The sequence below is a fragment of the Coregonus clupeaformis genome, chromosome 17 (assembly GCF_020615455.1).
Source record: "Coregonus clupeaformis isolate EN_2021a chromosome 17, ASM2061545v1, whole genome shotgun sequence".
NCBI classification, from domain to species: domain Eukaryota; kingdom Metazoa; phylum Chordata; class Actinopteri; order Salmoniformes; family Salmonidae; genus Coregonus; species Coregonus clupeaformis.
In genome coordinates this window covers 21,390,506-21,403,177 of record NC_059208.1, presented here as the reverse complement: position 1 = coordinate 21,403,177, position 12,672 = coordinate 21,390,506, and the positions used below count along the sequence as shown (strand labels likewise).

General features: G+C 45.5%; 1 protein-coding gene across 1 annotated transcript in view; it reads right to left on the bottom strand.

Moving 5' to 3' along the window:
* The window catches only part of LOC121586073 (collagen alpha-1(XIV) chain-like), a 235,092-nt gene that overhangs the window by 74,425 nt on the left and 147,995 nt on the right, over positions 1-12,672 (bottom strand). Inside the window, exons 28-32 of the mRNA XM_041902529.2 lie at positions 7,467-7,610; positions 6,644-6,808; positions 6,066-6,104; positions 4,491-4,629; positions 228-370 (exon numbers count right to left, since the gene is read on the bottom strand). Coding sequence (XP_041758463.2) covers positions 228-370; positions 4,491-4,629; positions 6,066-6,104; positions 6,644-6,808; positions 7,467-7,610 — 630 coding nt within the window. The remainder of the gene's footprint in view (positions 1-227; positions 371-4,490; positions 4,630-6,065; positions 6,105-6,643; positions 6,809-7,466; positions 7,611-12,672) is intronic.

Sequence of the window (12,672 nt, the reverse complement as noted above, 5' to 3'; positions counted from 1 at the left end):
AACCCTGCAGTGCTGGAAACTAACCCTGCAGTGCTGGAAACTAACCCTGCAGTGCTGGAAACAAACCCTGCAGTGCTGGAAACTAACCCTGCAGCGCTGGAAATTCCCACACTTTTGTAAACCACAGACCTCAATTGCAGAGTATGCAGTATGCAGGTTAACCTTAATCCTAACTCTAACCACAGGGCCAGGGATTCAGGAAGTGATGAGGAATAGACTGTACGTACTGTCCAGGATGACCCCCACCAGGGGTTCATTGTCTTTGTTCAGGATCTCCCACAATGCAAAGGGCTCCTGGGGGGTCTCTGGTAGCAGGCGGAACAGGATGGTGATGGTGTAGTCAGAGGGCAGACCTTCTGGGTGGAGGTACCTGAGACACAGACAGACAGACAGACAGATGCAATACTTAACTGGCAGCCAGATGATGTGAATGGTTCCAGAGGGCGGTTGGCAAATCATATGCCTACACTGTAACGGGAAACTGTAATTTATACAGTCATTTTGGGTATTATCAACAGTAAAATACTGTGAAAGCATTACTGCAGCATACTGTTAATTATGGTGCATTGTGGGAAAATGTTGTGTGCTTGGAAATAATTGTGGTATTTCAAATGGTACTGTAATTCCATCACTAGTGGGTGCATGGTATTGTTTCTGGCTCATTAACATATTTGGAGGCGTGCCTTGTAAAAGGATATATTTGTTGCACCCGTTACTGTGAGTGCTATACCAATTTAACTCATATGTGGTTATAGTGCAACAGGAATTTAAAATATATCGGGGACAGATTAGAGTGGCAGCAAGTCTTAATGGTTGAGTATTTTACCATGTCCTTTTGGTCCATTCATTCATTATGATTACAGTAGCATTTACTTTTTTACAGTACAATACAGTTGTCACGTCTCCTCCTGTTGCTCCCCTCCGGCACTCTGATTCGCCGGTCTACTGAGCCACCGGTCTGAGCGCACCACCTCGGCAAACACAGGAATGGAAACCCAACGCACCCTAATCACCTCCAGCACACCTGCACCTCATCATCTCATCACCACCACTATATAGCCCTGGACTGTTCAGTCATTGTTGTGTGTAATTGTTAGCGTCGTGTCGTTTACGCACGCGTTGTTATTCTCTTTCTCATTGTTAAGTAAACCTTTACCTTGTTAATTCCTGCGTCTGCGTCCTGCCTCTTCGTATCCTCAGTACTCGTCACAGAATTACACACCTCTCACGAAAATGGATGCAGCAGGTAATCCTCCTGGAGTTTCCCAGTGCCTCGACCAACACCAGCAGCAGCTAGCCCAGTTGAATGCCACCATGCAGGAAGTGCTCCAAACTCTGTATAATCTGCTCAGCGCTCCGGTTCCACCTCAGGGAGCAGCGAGTGCACCCAATCCACCTGTTCCCGTGCTATCACCCACTTCTGAGGGAACCCTAGCCCTGCCGGAGCACTATGACGTTAAAACTACTAAATGTAGCGGCTTCCTGCTACAGGTTTCACTTTGTCTAGCGCGTCAGCCTGGGGCATATCCATCTGACCAAGCCAGGATAGCGCTGGTGATTTCACTACTTAAAGGAAAGGCGCTGGATTGGCCCACGGCAGTCTGGGAAGGAGGTGAGGCCATGGCGCTTCTCTACTCCACCTTCCTCGCTCGGTTCAGGGCGGTGTTTGAAAGGACGGGGGTGAGCGTCTCCTCCAGCTACAACAGGGAGAGGGGCCCGAGTCTGAGTACGCTCTGAGCTTTCGCACGGTGGCGGCGTCTTACGGCTGGAATGAGTGTGCTCTGCGCGAGGCCTTCAGGAGATGCTTACGGGAGGACATCAAGATGGAACTCGCATGTCGGGACGAAGAGATGGACCTTGATACCCTCATCGCCACGTCCATCCGTCTTGATGACATGTTGAGAGACAGACGGCGTTCCCAACACCTCCCGGAGCCTCGATGCTCATCCCATCTGAGCTATGGAAGCCGCCCTGCCTCCGAGTCCTCACCCATGGAGGTGGGCAGCACCCCCTACACCACCACGGACCACAGATCTCCTGGCGGCTCACAATCTAGGCGGTATGCCTCCCATAGCCGCTCCGTGAGTGTTACGTCATCTCCTATCACAAAACCTTTGTTTTTAGTTCCCATAACGGTGACTGGTTATTCCTTCTCTTCCATTTCCACTGCAATGATAGATTCCGGATCAGCGGGGAACCTTATAGATAGGGAGCTGGTCTCTGAATGGGGGTTGCCCACCGTGCCACTGCCTTCTCCGCTACACGTCACCTCGCTGGACAATAAACCACTTGGATCAGGCACCATTACGCACGTCACTCTCCCCATCACCATCACCATTACCACACTACCGGAGCACCACGAGGAGCTGTCATTCCACATCGTCACGTCACCCCTTCACCTGATCGTCTTGGGATTGCCCTGGCTCAGACTACACAACCCCACCATCAATTGGATCACCAAGAGGATCACAGCCTGGTCCACCTCATGCCGGAAGACCTGCCTGCCGGTGGTTTGTTGTTCCACGTCAGTGGAGAGTCCGGAGTTAAGCAAACCTTTACCTTGTTGATTCCTGCGTCCTGCCTCTTCGTATCCTCAGTCCTCGTCACAACAGTCAATTATACAGTATTGTATTGTGTGTCATTACACAGTACTTGCTTTGATACTGCATTTAGATTACAGTAGGTGTACTGCAATATAAAATACAGTAATTTACTTGCCACTTTGCTGCCTGTAATTGACTGTCAAATTCTCTGCAACCCCTAACCGGTATAACCTAAACCCTAACCCTTTCTGGTGTAACCTAAACCCTAACCCTAACCCTTTCCAGTGTAACCTAAACCCTACCCTAACCGGTGTAACCTAAACCCTAACCCTTTACAGTGTAACCCTGACCCTAACCTTAATCAGTGTTGATCCTGTGCCTCATGTCAATCTGCCAGTAGAATATCCACCTTGTACTTTATTATCTCATAGGAAATCATTAGATACAGAGTAATGGGAAGTCCTGATATCTGATATATGATGCAGGGTAATGGGAAGTCCTGAAACCTGAAGCAGGGTAATGGGAAGTCCTGATATCTGATACAGAGTAATGGGAAGTCCCGATATCTGATACAGAGTAATGGGAAGTCCCGATACCTGATACAGAGTAATGGGAAGTTCATTTGGCTGGCATAATGGCCCTTCTGATGACATGATATATTATATAAATGATGTGATGTTTGGATATGGGCTGCAGTCTTTGCAGGTCACCCTGAAGACATAAAACTATTTAGAGGTGCTGAAACCCTCCACTGCAATAACACAGTCCCCTCTGAACATTTGAAAGTAGAAGCCTAAACTAAATATTATCCTCAGCAGGAGCAGAACTACATCTGTCAACACAGGGGAACCGTACAGCAGAACGCATGCGCGCACACACACACACACACACACACACACACACACACACACACACACACACACACTAATTATCACCACTTCACATGTGATTAGACTCCCCTAAGTGATTTTTATTGGCAATAACTTTGTATTGTTTGAGGGACCTTGAAAATAACTGTGGCTGCTATTTCAAAGAGCTCTAGTGTTTGTCTCTGGCTAGCAAGTGGGGTTGACCCTCCCCTGACGTTTTGAAGTACAAGTCTCCCATAGAGGAGGAGGAGGACGGCCCCTCTAGGAGGAGGAGGAGGAGGGAGGCCCCTCTAGGAGGAGGAGGAAGGCCCCTCTAGGAGGAGGAGGAGGGCCCCTCTAGGAGGAGGAGGAGGGCCCCTCTAGGAGGAGGAAGAAGGCCCCTCTAGGAGGAGGAGGAGGGCCCCTCTAGGAGGAGGAGGAGGGCCCCTCTAGGAGGAGGAGGAGGGCCCCTCTAGGAGGAGGAAGAAGGCCCCTCTAGGAGGAGGAGGAGGGCCCCTCTAGGAGGAGGAGGAGGGCCCCTCTAGGAGGAGGAGGAAGTCCCCTCTAGGAGGAGGAGGAAAGTTCAGGAACAACCCCTTCCTCCAGGTATAGGCACGTCTTTAGATCTGAAAGGATTGGATGGCTATAAGATATACTGTATGGCAGAACTTCCACCTGACCTATCAGAGTGAAACTTCTACCTAACCTATCAGAGGAAAACATCCATCTAATCTATCAGAGGGAAACTTCCACCTAACCTATCAGAAGGAAGCTTCCGCCTACCTATCAGAAGGAAGCTTCCGCATAACTTATCAGAGGGAAACTTCCACCTGACCTATCAGAGGGAAACTTCCACCTGACCTATCAGAGAGAAACGTCCATCTAACCTATCAGAGGGAAACTTCCACCTAACCTATCATTTGGGGAAGCTGTTGAAGGTGTGTGTGTGTGTGTGTGTCAGGTGTAGAGTATATTCCAGGAATAATATGCCAAGAGTGGACACTGGAGGAGAGAGGTAGAGCTCAGTGTGGCCCCTAGCTGATCCTCTACCTCTCATCACCATGACAACCACACTGACACAGAACCTAGTACTACCTACTTGGTGGGCTGTGAGACCAGGGCGTCTTTGTGCAGTCTGTAGCAGGGGAAGCTGTTGAAGGATCCTGGTTCTAGGGACACCCCCTCTACGTTACTGTACTCCTTCTCTACCAGGCCAAACATCTCCATCATCCTGAAGCCTGAGAAGGGAGGGAGCAGAACACACATCTATACTATAACTATGCCATAGAGAACCATAGAGAACCATAGAGAGCCATAGAGAGCCATAGAGAACCATAGAGAACCATAGAGAGCCATAGAGAGCCATAGAGAACCATAGAGAACCATAGAGATACTACAATACTAGAATAAAAAATGGTACGCATTTTTATCTTTAAGCAACATAATGTGTAAAGGTAGTAAATACTCTTTAGGCGCTGGATATATACATAGAAATGAATAATGTAATTCTGTCAACCACTCTCCCTCGGGGACAAGACCAGCATTTCCTATTCCCCACCCGGCGAAGGAAAGGCGCCCTGTGTGAAAAATCCTATGAGAAACAGCGACATACACTCTGAATGACCTAAAATGATGAATCCCATATTGGTCTTTCACAGTCAGGCCAACCCAAGCTGTACTGTGTTGTAGGATAATAGTAGTCCTACTATGGAAATTGATCAATGAGGCTGTCAACTGAGTCAGAAATTCACAGGTTTCAGATTTATTTCAAATTTGTTCAGGTTTTCGCTCTCAAAGTCACACGTTTTTAATAGAAAAACAACACAATTGGATGTTCTAAGTCCATAACAATGCCTAAACCACATCAGGAGACCACTTTTGAGGTCTTGGAAAAATCTAAGAAATTTTGTTTTTTTTAGTGTAGTTACCCTTTAATTTAAATGCACAGGCACCTAGCACTGTTGTTTGGTTAGCAGTGTTTTTGTAGCACATGAGATGGAGTTTGCCAAACAAATGGCCACTTGATTGATGCAAATAATCATGATATCATTCTGACAGGTAGGCATAAGCTACTTTGTAGTTAACATTTAATAGAGAAGGTTTTTGGGAAAGCCTTTCCATCTACCAGAAGACGGTTAGGCCTATCATTAGTATCACTATATTTGTCCTGTTCCTTTACTGTTTAAAACTGGACGTTTTACTTCATATTATGAGGCGGGCCTTGCCTCCTTCAAAGTAGCTTATAGCCTAAAATGGGAAGAAATAGTAGTTGATCAACATTTGAAGCTAAACATTCTGATCTGTTCCATCAGCCTTATTAATTGATACGGCGTATACCTCCACTGCAATACTTTGATACGCATCGTGGGGATTAAGAAGGGAGTATACGCAATGCCCACTGAAGAATAAGTGGGTAATACGGCTTATACCCTACACTTCACCAGAGACTGTATGTTTAGAACTTTATCTGACTGGGTTTTAACGACAACCACATGGCAGAATACATGCTGCTCCAGATAATGCAATAGCCAGGGACACAGAGTCTATCCTTTGAATGAATAAGTGGTCTCAGACAATCAATATTGACTGTAGATTGAGAGGGGTTTATCTCAATATGGACACACATTCTATGACTATAAAGCAGTAACAAGCTGTATGTGTATACATAGTTTACCTGCCATTGTGTTGCCGCTCATCAGAACTGATGGACAAGCTAAAACAAGATGGATGAAAGTGTTGGTTAAATAATGAATAGTATATTAATCACTGTAATTTAATCATGAATCAATATCCTTTTATTAAGATTGATTCAAGTGGTCCTCTGTAGCTCAATTGGTAGAGCATGGCGCTTGTAACGCCAAGGTAGTGGGTTCGATCCCCAGGACCACCCATACGTAAAAATGTATGCACACATGACTGTAAGTCGCTTTGAATAAAAGCGTCTGCTAAATGGCATATTATATTATATTATAACAGAACACTGCTAATTAAAAAATAACATAATTAACTTTAGATCAAGACAGAACATATCGACTAGACTCTTGCCCACTGTGTTTCTCCAAAGGGAGATAAAAGCGTCTGCTAAATGGCATATTATTATCATTCAAATGTTGATGAATCCTCTTCTTTTGTAATAATAACTCTTCCATTGAACCACATGACCAAACCTACCAGCTCTCTATTCTACAGTAGAGTATATCAGTTATGGAAACTACTTCCAATGCCAGCTACTTCAGTTCTGGCGGTACTTACTGGCAGTGGCAGCCTCACACACAAAAGTGATCAGCTGCTCCTCAATTTTCTTGACAGCGTCCAAATCGTCCACAAAGAAGACGTGTCTGTCACTGGGTTTGCTGGCGATGTTCACCAACTCTCCATAGTCCGCATCAGCAAAGCCAATGGCAAAGATGATGTAGCCTACAAACACATCCATTGTTAAGATTTTAAAACAATATTTTGTTTTCTTCAGCAATAAAGCAAAACAATTCCAAGGAAACTATTTGATTGTCCAATCTTACCACTCTCTGGCTTGCTAAGTGACCCTCCTACCACTAACATATTTCTCTCTAAGTTTTGTTTTGGTATGATAGCCATGAATAGTTCTGTTTCAACAATATAATACTCCTGAGTGGCGCAGTGGTCTAAGGCACTGCATCGCAGTGCTAACTGTGCCACTAGAGATCCTGGTTCGAATCCAGGCTCTGTCGCAGCCGGCCGCGACCGGGAGACTCATGGGTGCCGCACAATTGGCCCAGGGTAGGGGAGGGAATGGCCGGCAGGGATGTAGCTCAGTTGATAGAGCATGGTGTTTGCAACGCCAGGGTTGTGGGTTCGATTCCCACGGGGGGCAAGTATAAAAATAAAAAAAATATGTATTCACTAACTGTAAGTTGCTCTGGATAAGAGCGTCTGCTAAAATGTAAATAATACAATGGAATAGTGTATTGTCCTCAGAGGAAGAAACATTGGCTTTATCCAAAATAAGACCCTATTCCCACACTACTTTTGGCCAGAGTAGTGCACTATACAGTGCAGAGAATAGGGCACTATTTGGGACACACCCTATGCCACTCACCCTCCATCTGCATCTCCTTGGAGACTTTGTTGACGTCATCTTGGGAGCGGCCATCGGTGAGGACCACCAGTACCTTGGGAACCCCCCTCCTCACTCCTCCCTCTGCGGTGAAGATAGACTCCTTCACATGCTTAATGGCTCGGCCTGGATGGAAAGGGACATACAGTTATATTTCTATGGATAGATCATATCTATACATCACAGCCTGCTGTTAATGTATGGATGATTATCAGACCATATCGATACAGACTGGTGTTAATGTATGGATGACTATCAGACCATATCTATACAGCCTGTTGTTAATGCACAGATGAGTATCATACCATATCTATACAGCCTGTTGTTAATGTATGGATGACTATCAGACCATATCTATACAGCCTGTTGTTAATGCACGGATGAGTATCATACCATATCTATACAGCCTGTTGTTAATGTATGGATGACTATCAGACCATATCTATACAGCCTGTTGTTAATGCACGGATGACTATCAGACCATATCTATACAGCCTGTTGTTAATGCACGGATGAGTATCAGACCATATCTATACAGCCTGTTGTTAATGCATGGATGACTATCAGACCATATCTATACAGCCTGTTGTTAATGTATGGATGACTATCAGACCATATCTATACAGCCTGGTGTTACAGTTTTTTTCAATTGTTTAAGCTTAATTTTGAAAACAGGGCCCGGTTTGTCAAAACACTACACACAATTAGCACAACCCTACACCAAAGTAGCACAACACTTCAGATCATTTGCAAAATGGAACACTTTTGTCAAAACTATACACGACTTCATAAAAACAATATTTTGTTACCATACGAAACACACACATTTCATATGACTTCAATCTTTTTGAACCACTTACACACTGCTGTTGCTAACCTAAAACACTTTTAGCAAGTCTAATTCTCAGTGATTAGAGTACTGTAAATGAAGTACACAGAGAAAGTGCAACTATACAAACAATACACAAGACCAATGCTGCAGACTGAGGAAAATATCATTTATTTCTCTCCATATACCCAAATCAGTCAACATGTCAACATGGAGAATCACAACAAAACATGTCCCAGTTTTCATGCTACTACAGTAAAAAAAGAGCAGAAGTAAAATAAAATAACAGTAGGGAGGCTATATATACAGGGGGGTACCGGTGCAGAGTCAATGTGCGGGGGCACCGGCTAGTTGAAGTAGTTGAAGTAATATGTACATGTGGGTAGAGTTAAAGTGACTATGCATAAATAATTAACAGAGTAGCAGCAGCGTAAAAGGATGGGGTGGGGGGGCAGTGCAAATAGTCTGGGTAGCCATGATTAGCTGTTCAGGAGTCTTATGGCTTGGGGGTAGAAGCTGTTGAGAAGTCTTTTGGACCTAGACATGGCACTCCTGTACCGCTTGCCGTGCGGTAGCAGAGAGAACAGTCTATGACTAGGGTGGCTGGAGTCTTTGACAATTTTGAGGGCCTTCCTCTGACACCGCCTGGTATAGAGGTCCTGGATGGCAGGAAGCTTGGCCCCAGTGATGTACTGGGCCGTACGCACTACCCTCTGTAGTGCCTTGCGGTCGGAGGCCAAGCAGTTGCCATACCAGGCGGTGATGCAACCAGTCAGGATGCTCTCGATGGTGCAGCTGTAGAATTTTTTTGAGGATCTGAGGACCCATGCCAAATCTTTTCAGTCTCCTGAGAGGGAATAGGCTTTGTCGTGCCCTCTTCACGACTGTCTTGGTGTGTTTGGACCATGATAGTTCGTTGGTGATGTGGACACCAAGGAACTTGAAGCTCTCAACCTGTTCCACTACAGCCCCGTCGATGAGAATGGGAGCGTGCTCAGTCCTCTTTTTTTTCCTGTAGTCCACAATCATCTCCTTTGTTTTGGTCACGTTGAGGGAGAGGTTGTTGTCCTGGCACCACACGGCCAGGTCTCTGACCTCCTCCCTATAGGCTGTCTCATCGTTGTCGGTGATCAGGCCTACCACTGTTGTGTCGTCGGCAAACTTAATGATGGTGTTGGAGTCGTGCCTGGCCATGCAGTCGTGGGTGAACAGAGAGTACAGGAGGGGACTGAGCACGCACCCCTGAGGGGCCCCCGTGTTGAGGATCAGTGTGGCAGATGTGTTGTTACCTACCCTTACCACCTGGGGGCGGCCCGTCAGGAAGTCCAGGATCCAGTTGCAGAGGGAGGTGTTTAGTCCCAGGATCCTTAGCTTAGTGATGAGCTTAGAGGGCACTATGGTGTTGAATGCTGAGCTGTAGTCAATGAATAGCATTCTCACGTAGGTGTTCCTCTTGTCCAGGTGGGAAAGGGCAGTGTGGAGTGCAATAGAGATTGCATCATCTGTGGATCTGTTGGGGTGGTATGCAAATTGGAGTGGGTCTAGGGTTTCTGGGATAATGCTGTTGATGTGAGCCATGACCAGCCTTTCAAAGCACTTCATGGCTACAGACGTCAGTGCTACGGGTCGGTAGTCATTTAGGCAGGTTATCTTAGAGTCCTTGGGCACGGGGACTATTTATTTTTTTATTTTTTTTATTTTTTATTTCACCTTTATTTAACCAGGTAAGCCAGTTGAGAACAAGTTCTCATTTACAACTGCGACCTGGCCAAGATAAAGCATAGTAGTGCGATAAAAACAACAACACAGAGTGGTGGACTGCTTGAAACATGTTGGTATTACAACAGACTCAGTCAGGGACATGTTGAAAATGTCAGTGAAGACACTTGCCAGTTGGTCAGCACATGCTCGGAGTACACGTCCTGGTAATCCGTCTGGCCCTGCGGCCTTGTGAATGTTGACCTGCTTAAAAGTCTTGCTCACATCGGAGAGCGTGATCACATAGTCATCCGGAACAGCTGCTGCTCTCATGCATGCTTCAGTGTTGCTTGCCTCGAAGCGAGCATAGAAGTGGTTTAGCTCGTCTGATAGGCTTGTGTCACTGGGCAGCTCGCGGCTGTGCTTCCCTTTGTAGTCTGTAATAGTTTTCAAGCCCTGCCACATCCGACGAGCGTCAGAGCCAGTGTAGTACGATTCAATCTTAGTCCTGTATTGACTCTTTGCCTGTTTGATGGTTCGTCGGAGGGCATAGCGGGATTTCTTATAAGCGTCCGGGTTAGAGTCCCGTTCCTTGAAAGCGGCAGCTCTACCCTTTAGCTCAGTGCGGATGTTTCCTGTAATCCATGGCTTCTGGTTGGGGTATGTACGTACGGTCACTGTGGGGACGACATCATCGATGCACTTATTGATGAAGCCAGTGACTGATGTGGTGTACTCCTCAATGCTGTCTGAAGAATCCCGGAACATGTTCCAGTCTGTGCTAGCAAAGCAGTCCTGTAGCTTAGCATCTGCGTCATCTGACCACTTTTTTATTAACCGAGTCACTGGTGCTTCCTGCTTTAGTTTTTGCTTATAAGCAGGAATCAGGAGGATAGAGTTATGGTCAGATTTGCCAAATGGAGGGCGAGGGAGAGCTTTGTATGCGTCTCTGTGTGTGGAGTAAAGGTGGTCTAGAGTTTTTTTCCTCAGCATCCATCTGCAAAACTCTCTGAAATACAGTGAAAGACAAGATTGTGTAGTTCAGGATAGGTCTAGTATACAGTCAATGTAAAAAAGTCATGTGTGCAGTATGCAACATCACAGTGCTAAAGTGAACAATACATTCCTCCACATACTCATGCCGCAGCCGTTTGACCCTCTCTGAATTCCGCTCAAAAGGCACTCGATAAAGTTGTTTCATTTGAGCCTAATGTCTTTTCAGGATGCGTGCCAGTGTTGACAGAGACCTGATGGACATTATTGAAAATGGCATGGTCACCGATAATGTTGGCTTGTAGTTCTCTGAGCCTGATAGCATTATTGGCCAAAACCATGTTTATTATCTCTCTCTCTTGTTCTTGCGTGAATATGGGCCCCCTTCCTCCCTGTCGTTCCCGACCCTCAATCCTATGTAGAGAATAATACATGTAACTTACTGTACAATGTCACAGGAAGGGGTATCACAAGTACTGATATGGTGCATACAATAAGCGGCTGATTACTGTAACTGTAGACAGATCTTCTTTCACCTGTTTTCCTGTCGAAAAGTCCTTATGACAGATGCCACTGTATATCTGCTAAGATTTGGCTGAACTCTCAGTCCAGCCTCCCTCAGCGTCAATCCGTGGTTCACAACATGGTCCACTAGTGTTGCACGAATGTCATTTGATAAGTTTGGTCCTCTTCTTCTTTGTGCACGTTCTCCTCCTGCCTCTGCCTCTTCCTCTACCTCCTTCTCCTCCTCTGTGTACTCCTCCTCTCACCCTCACTCTTCTTCTGACTCCTTCCATTTTGGTTGAAGGCAGGTGAACCTACCTGCTGCATTTTTATAGTGCTTAAACCTGATTGGTGTGTCTACAATTTAGCAATCATTTGTTTGTGCACCTGATGGCTGTGTTTAACAGATTGGCTCATAGGTGTGGTAATTTGACAGTCAGTGCTTTGGAATTGCAAGGAAGTGACATCATGATATACTTCTGTGTCTGATGTATACAAGTGTGTTTAGTGTTTTGCAAATCACTGTGTGTAATGTTTTGCAAATAGTGTGAAGCTGACAATGTGCTTACAGTTGTGCAAATCTAGCCTTGTGTTTTGCTCCTTGAGTGTAAGGTTTTGCTAATTGTGGGAAAAATTTAATTTTAGTGTGTAAGCAATCGTAAAAAACTGTAATGCAATGTTATGATGATTTGTGATACAAGCTTCATTAATGTATGGAGAGATCATAATCTGTATGTGGACAGAGAACAAGGACAAGACGTGTTATTGGTGTCACGAGTGAGTAACAGAAGGTCAGTGTGCCAAGATAGATTGGGGGCCACTGTTGTTAATCTTAGGATGGGTACGTGATGGAATGGCCTGGCTAGGGTGCCACACGACACCAAGGAGGTGGATGATATGGTGGTAGATGAGTGACAATCAATGATGGTTAGCAACTGTGTAAGATAAAAGTAGATTGGAAGGGCGTTATATAAGCTGAGAGATTTTGTATGGAAGTCATTCAGATGGCAGGAGGCTATGTCCGTACCCCCGTCATTGAATCCAATATTGTGACCATTAAATAATGACAGTCCAATCTCCATCTGTGAAACATACTCTCTTGCATCCTGAACTTTTCAATACCAGAAACTCATCATAACATGCATGGATGACTATCATACCATA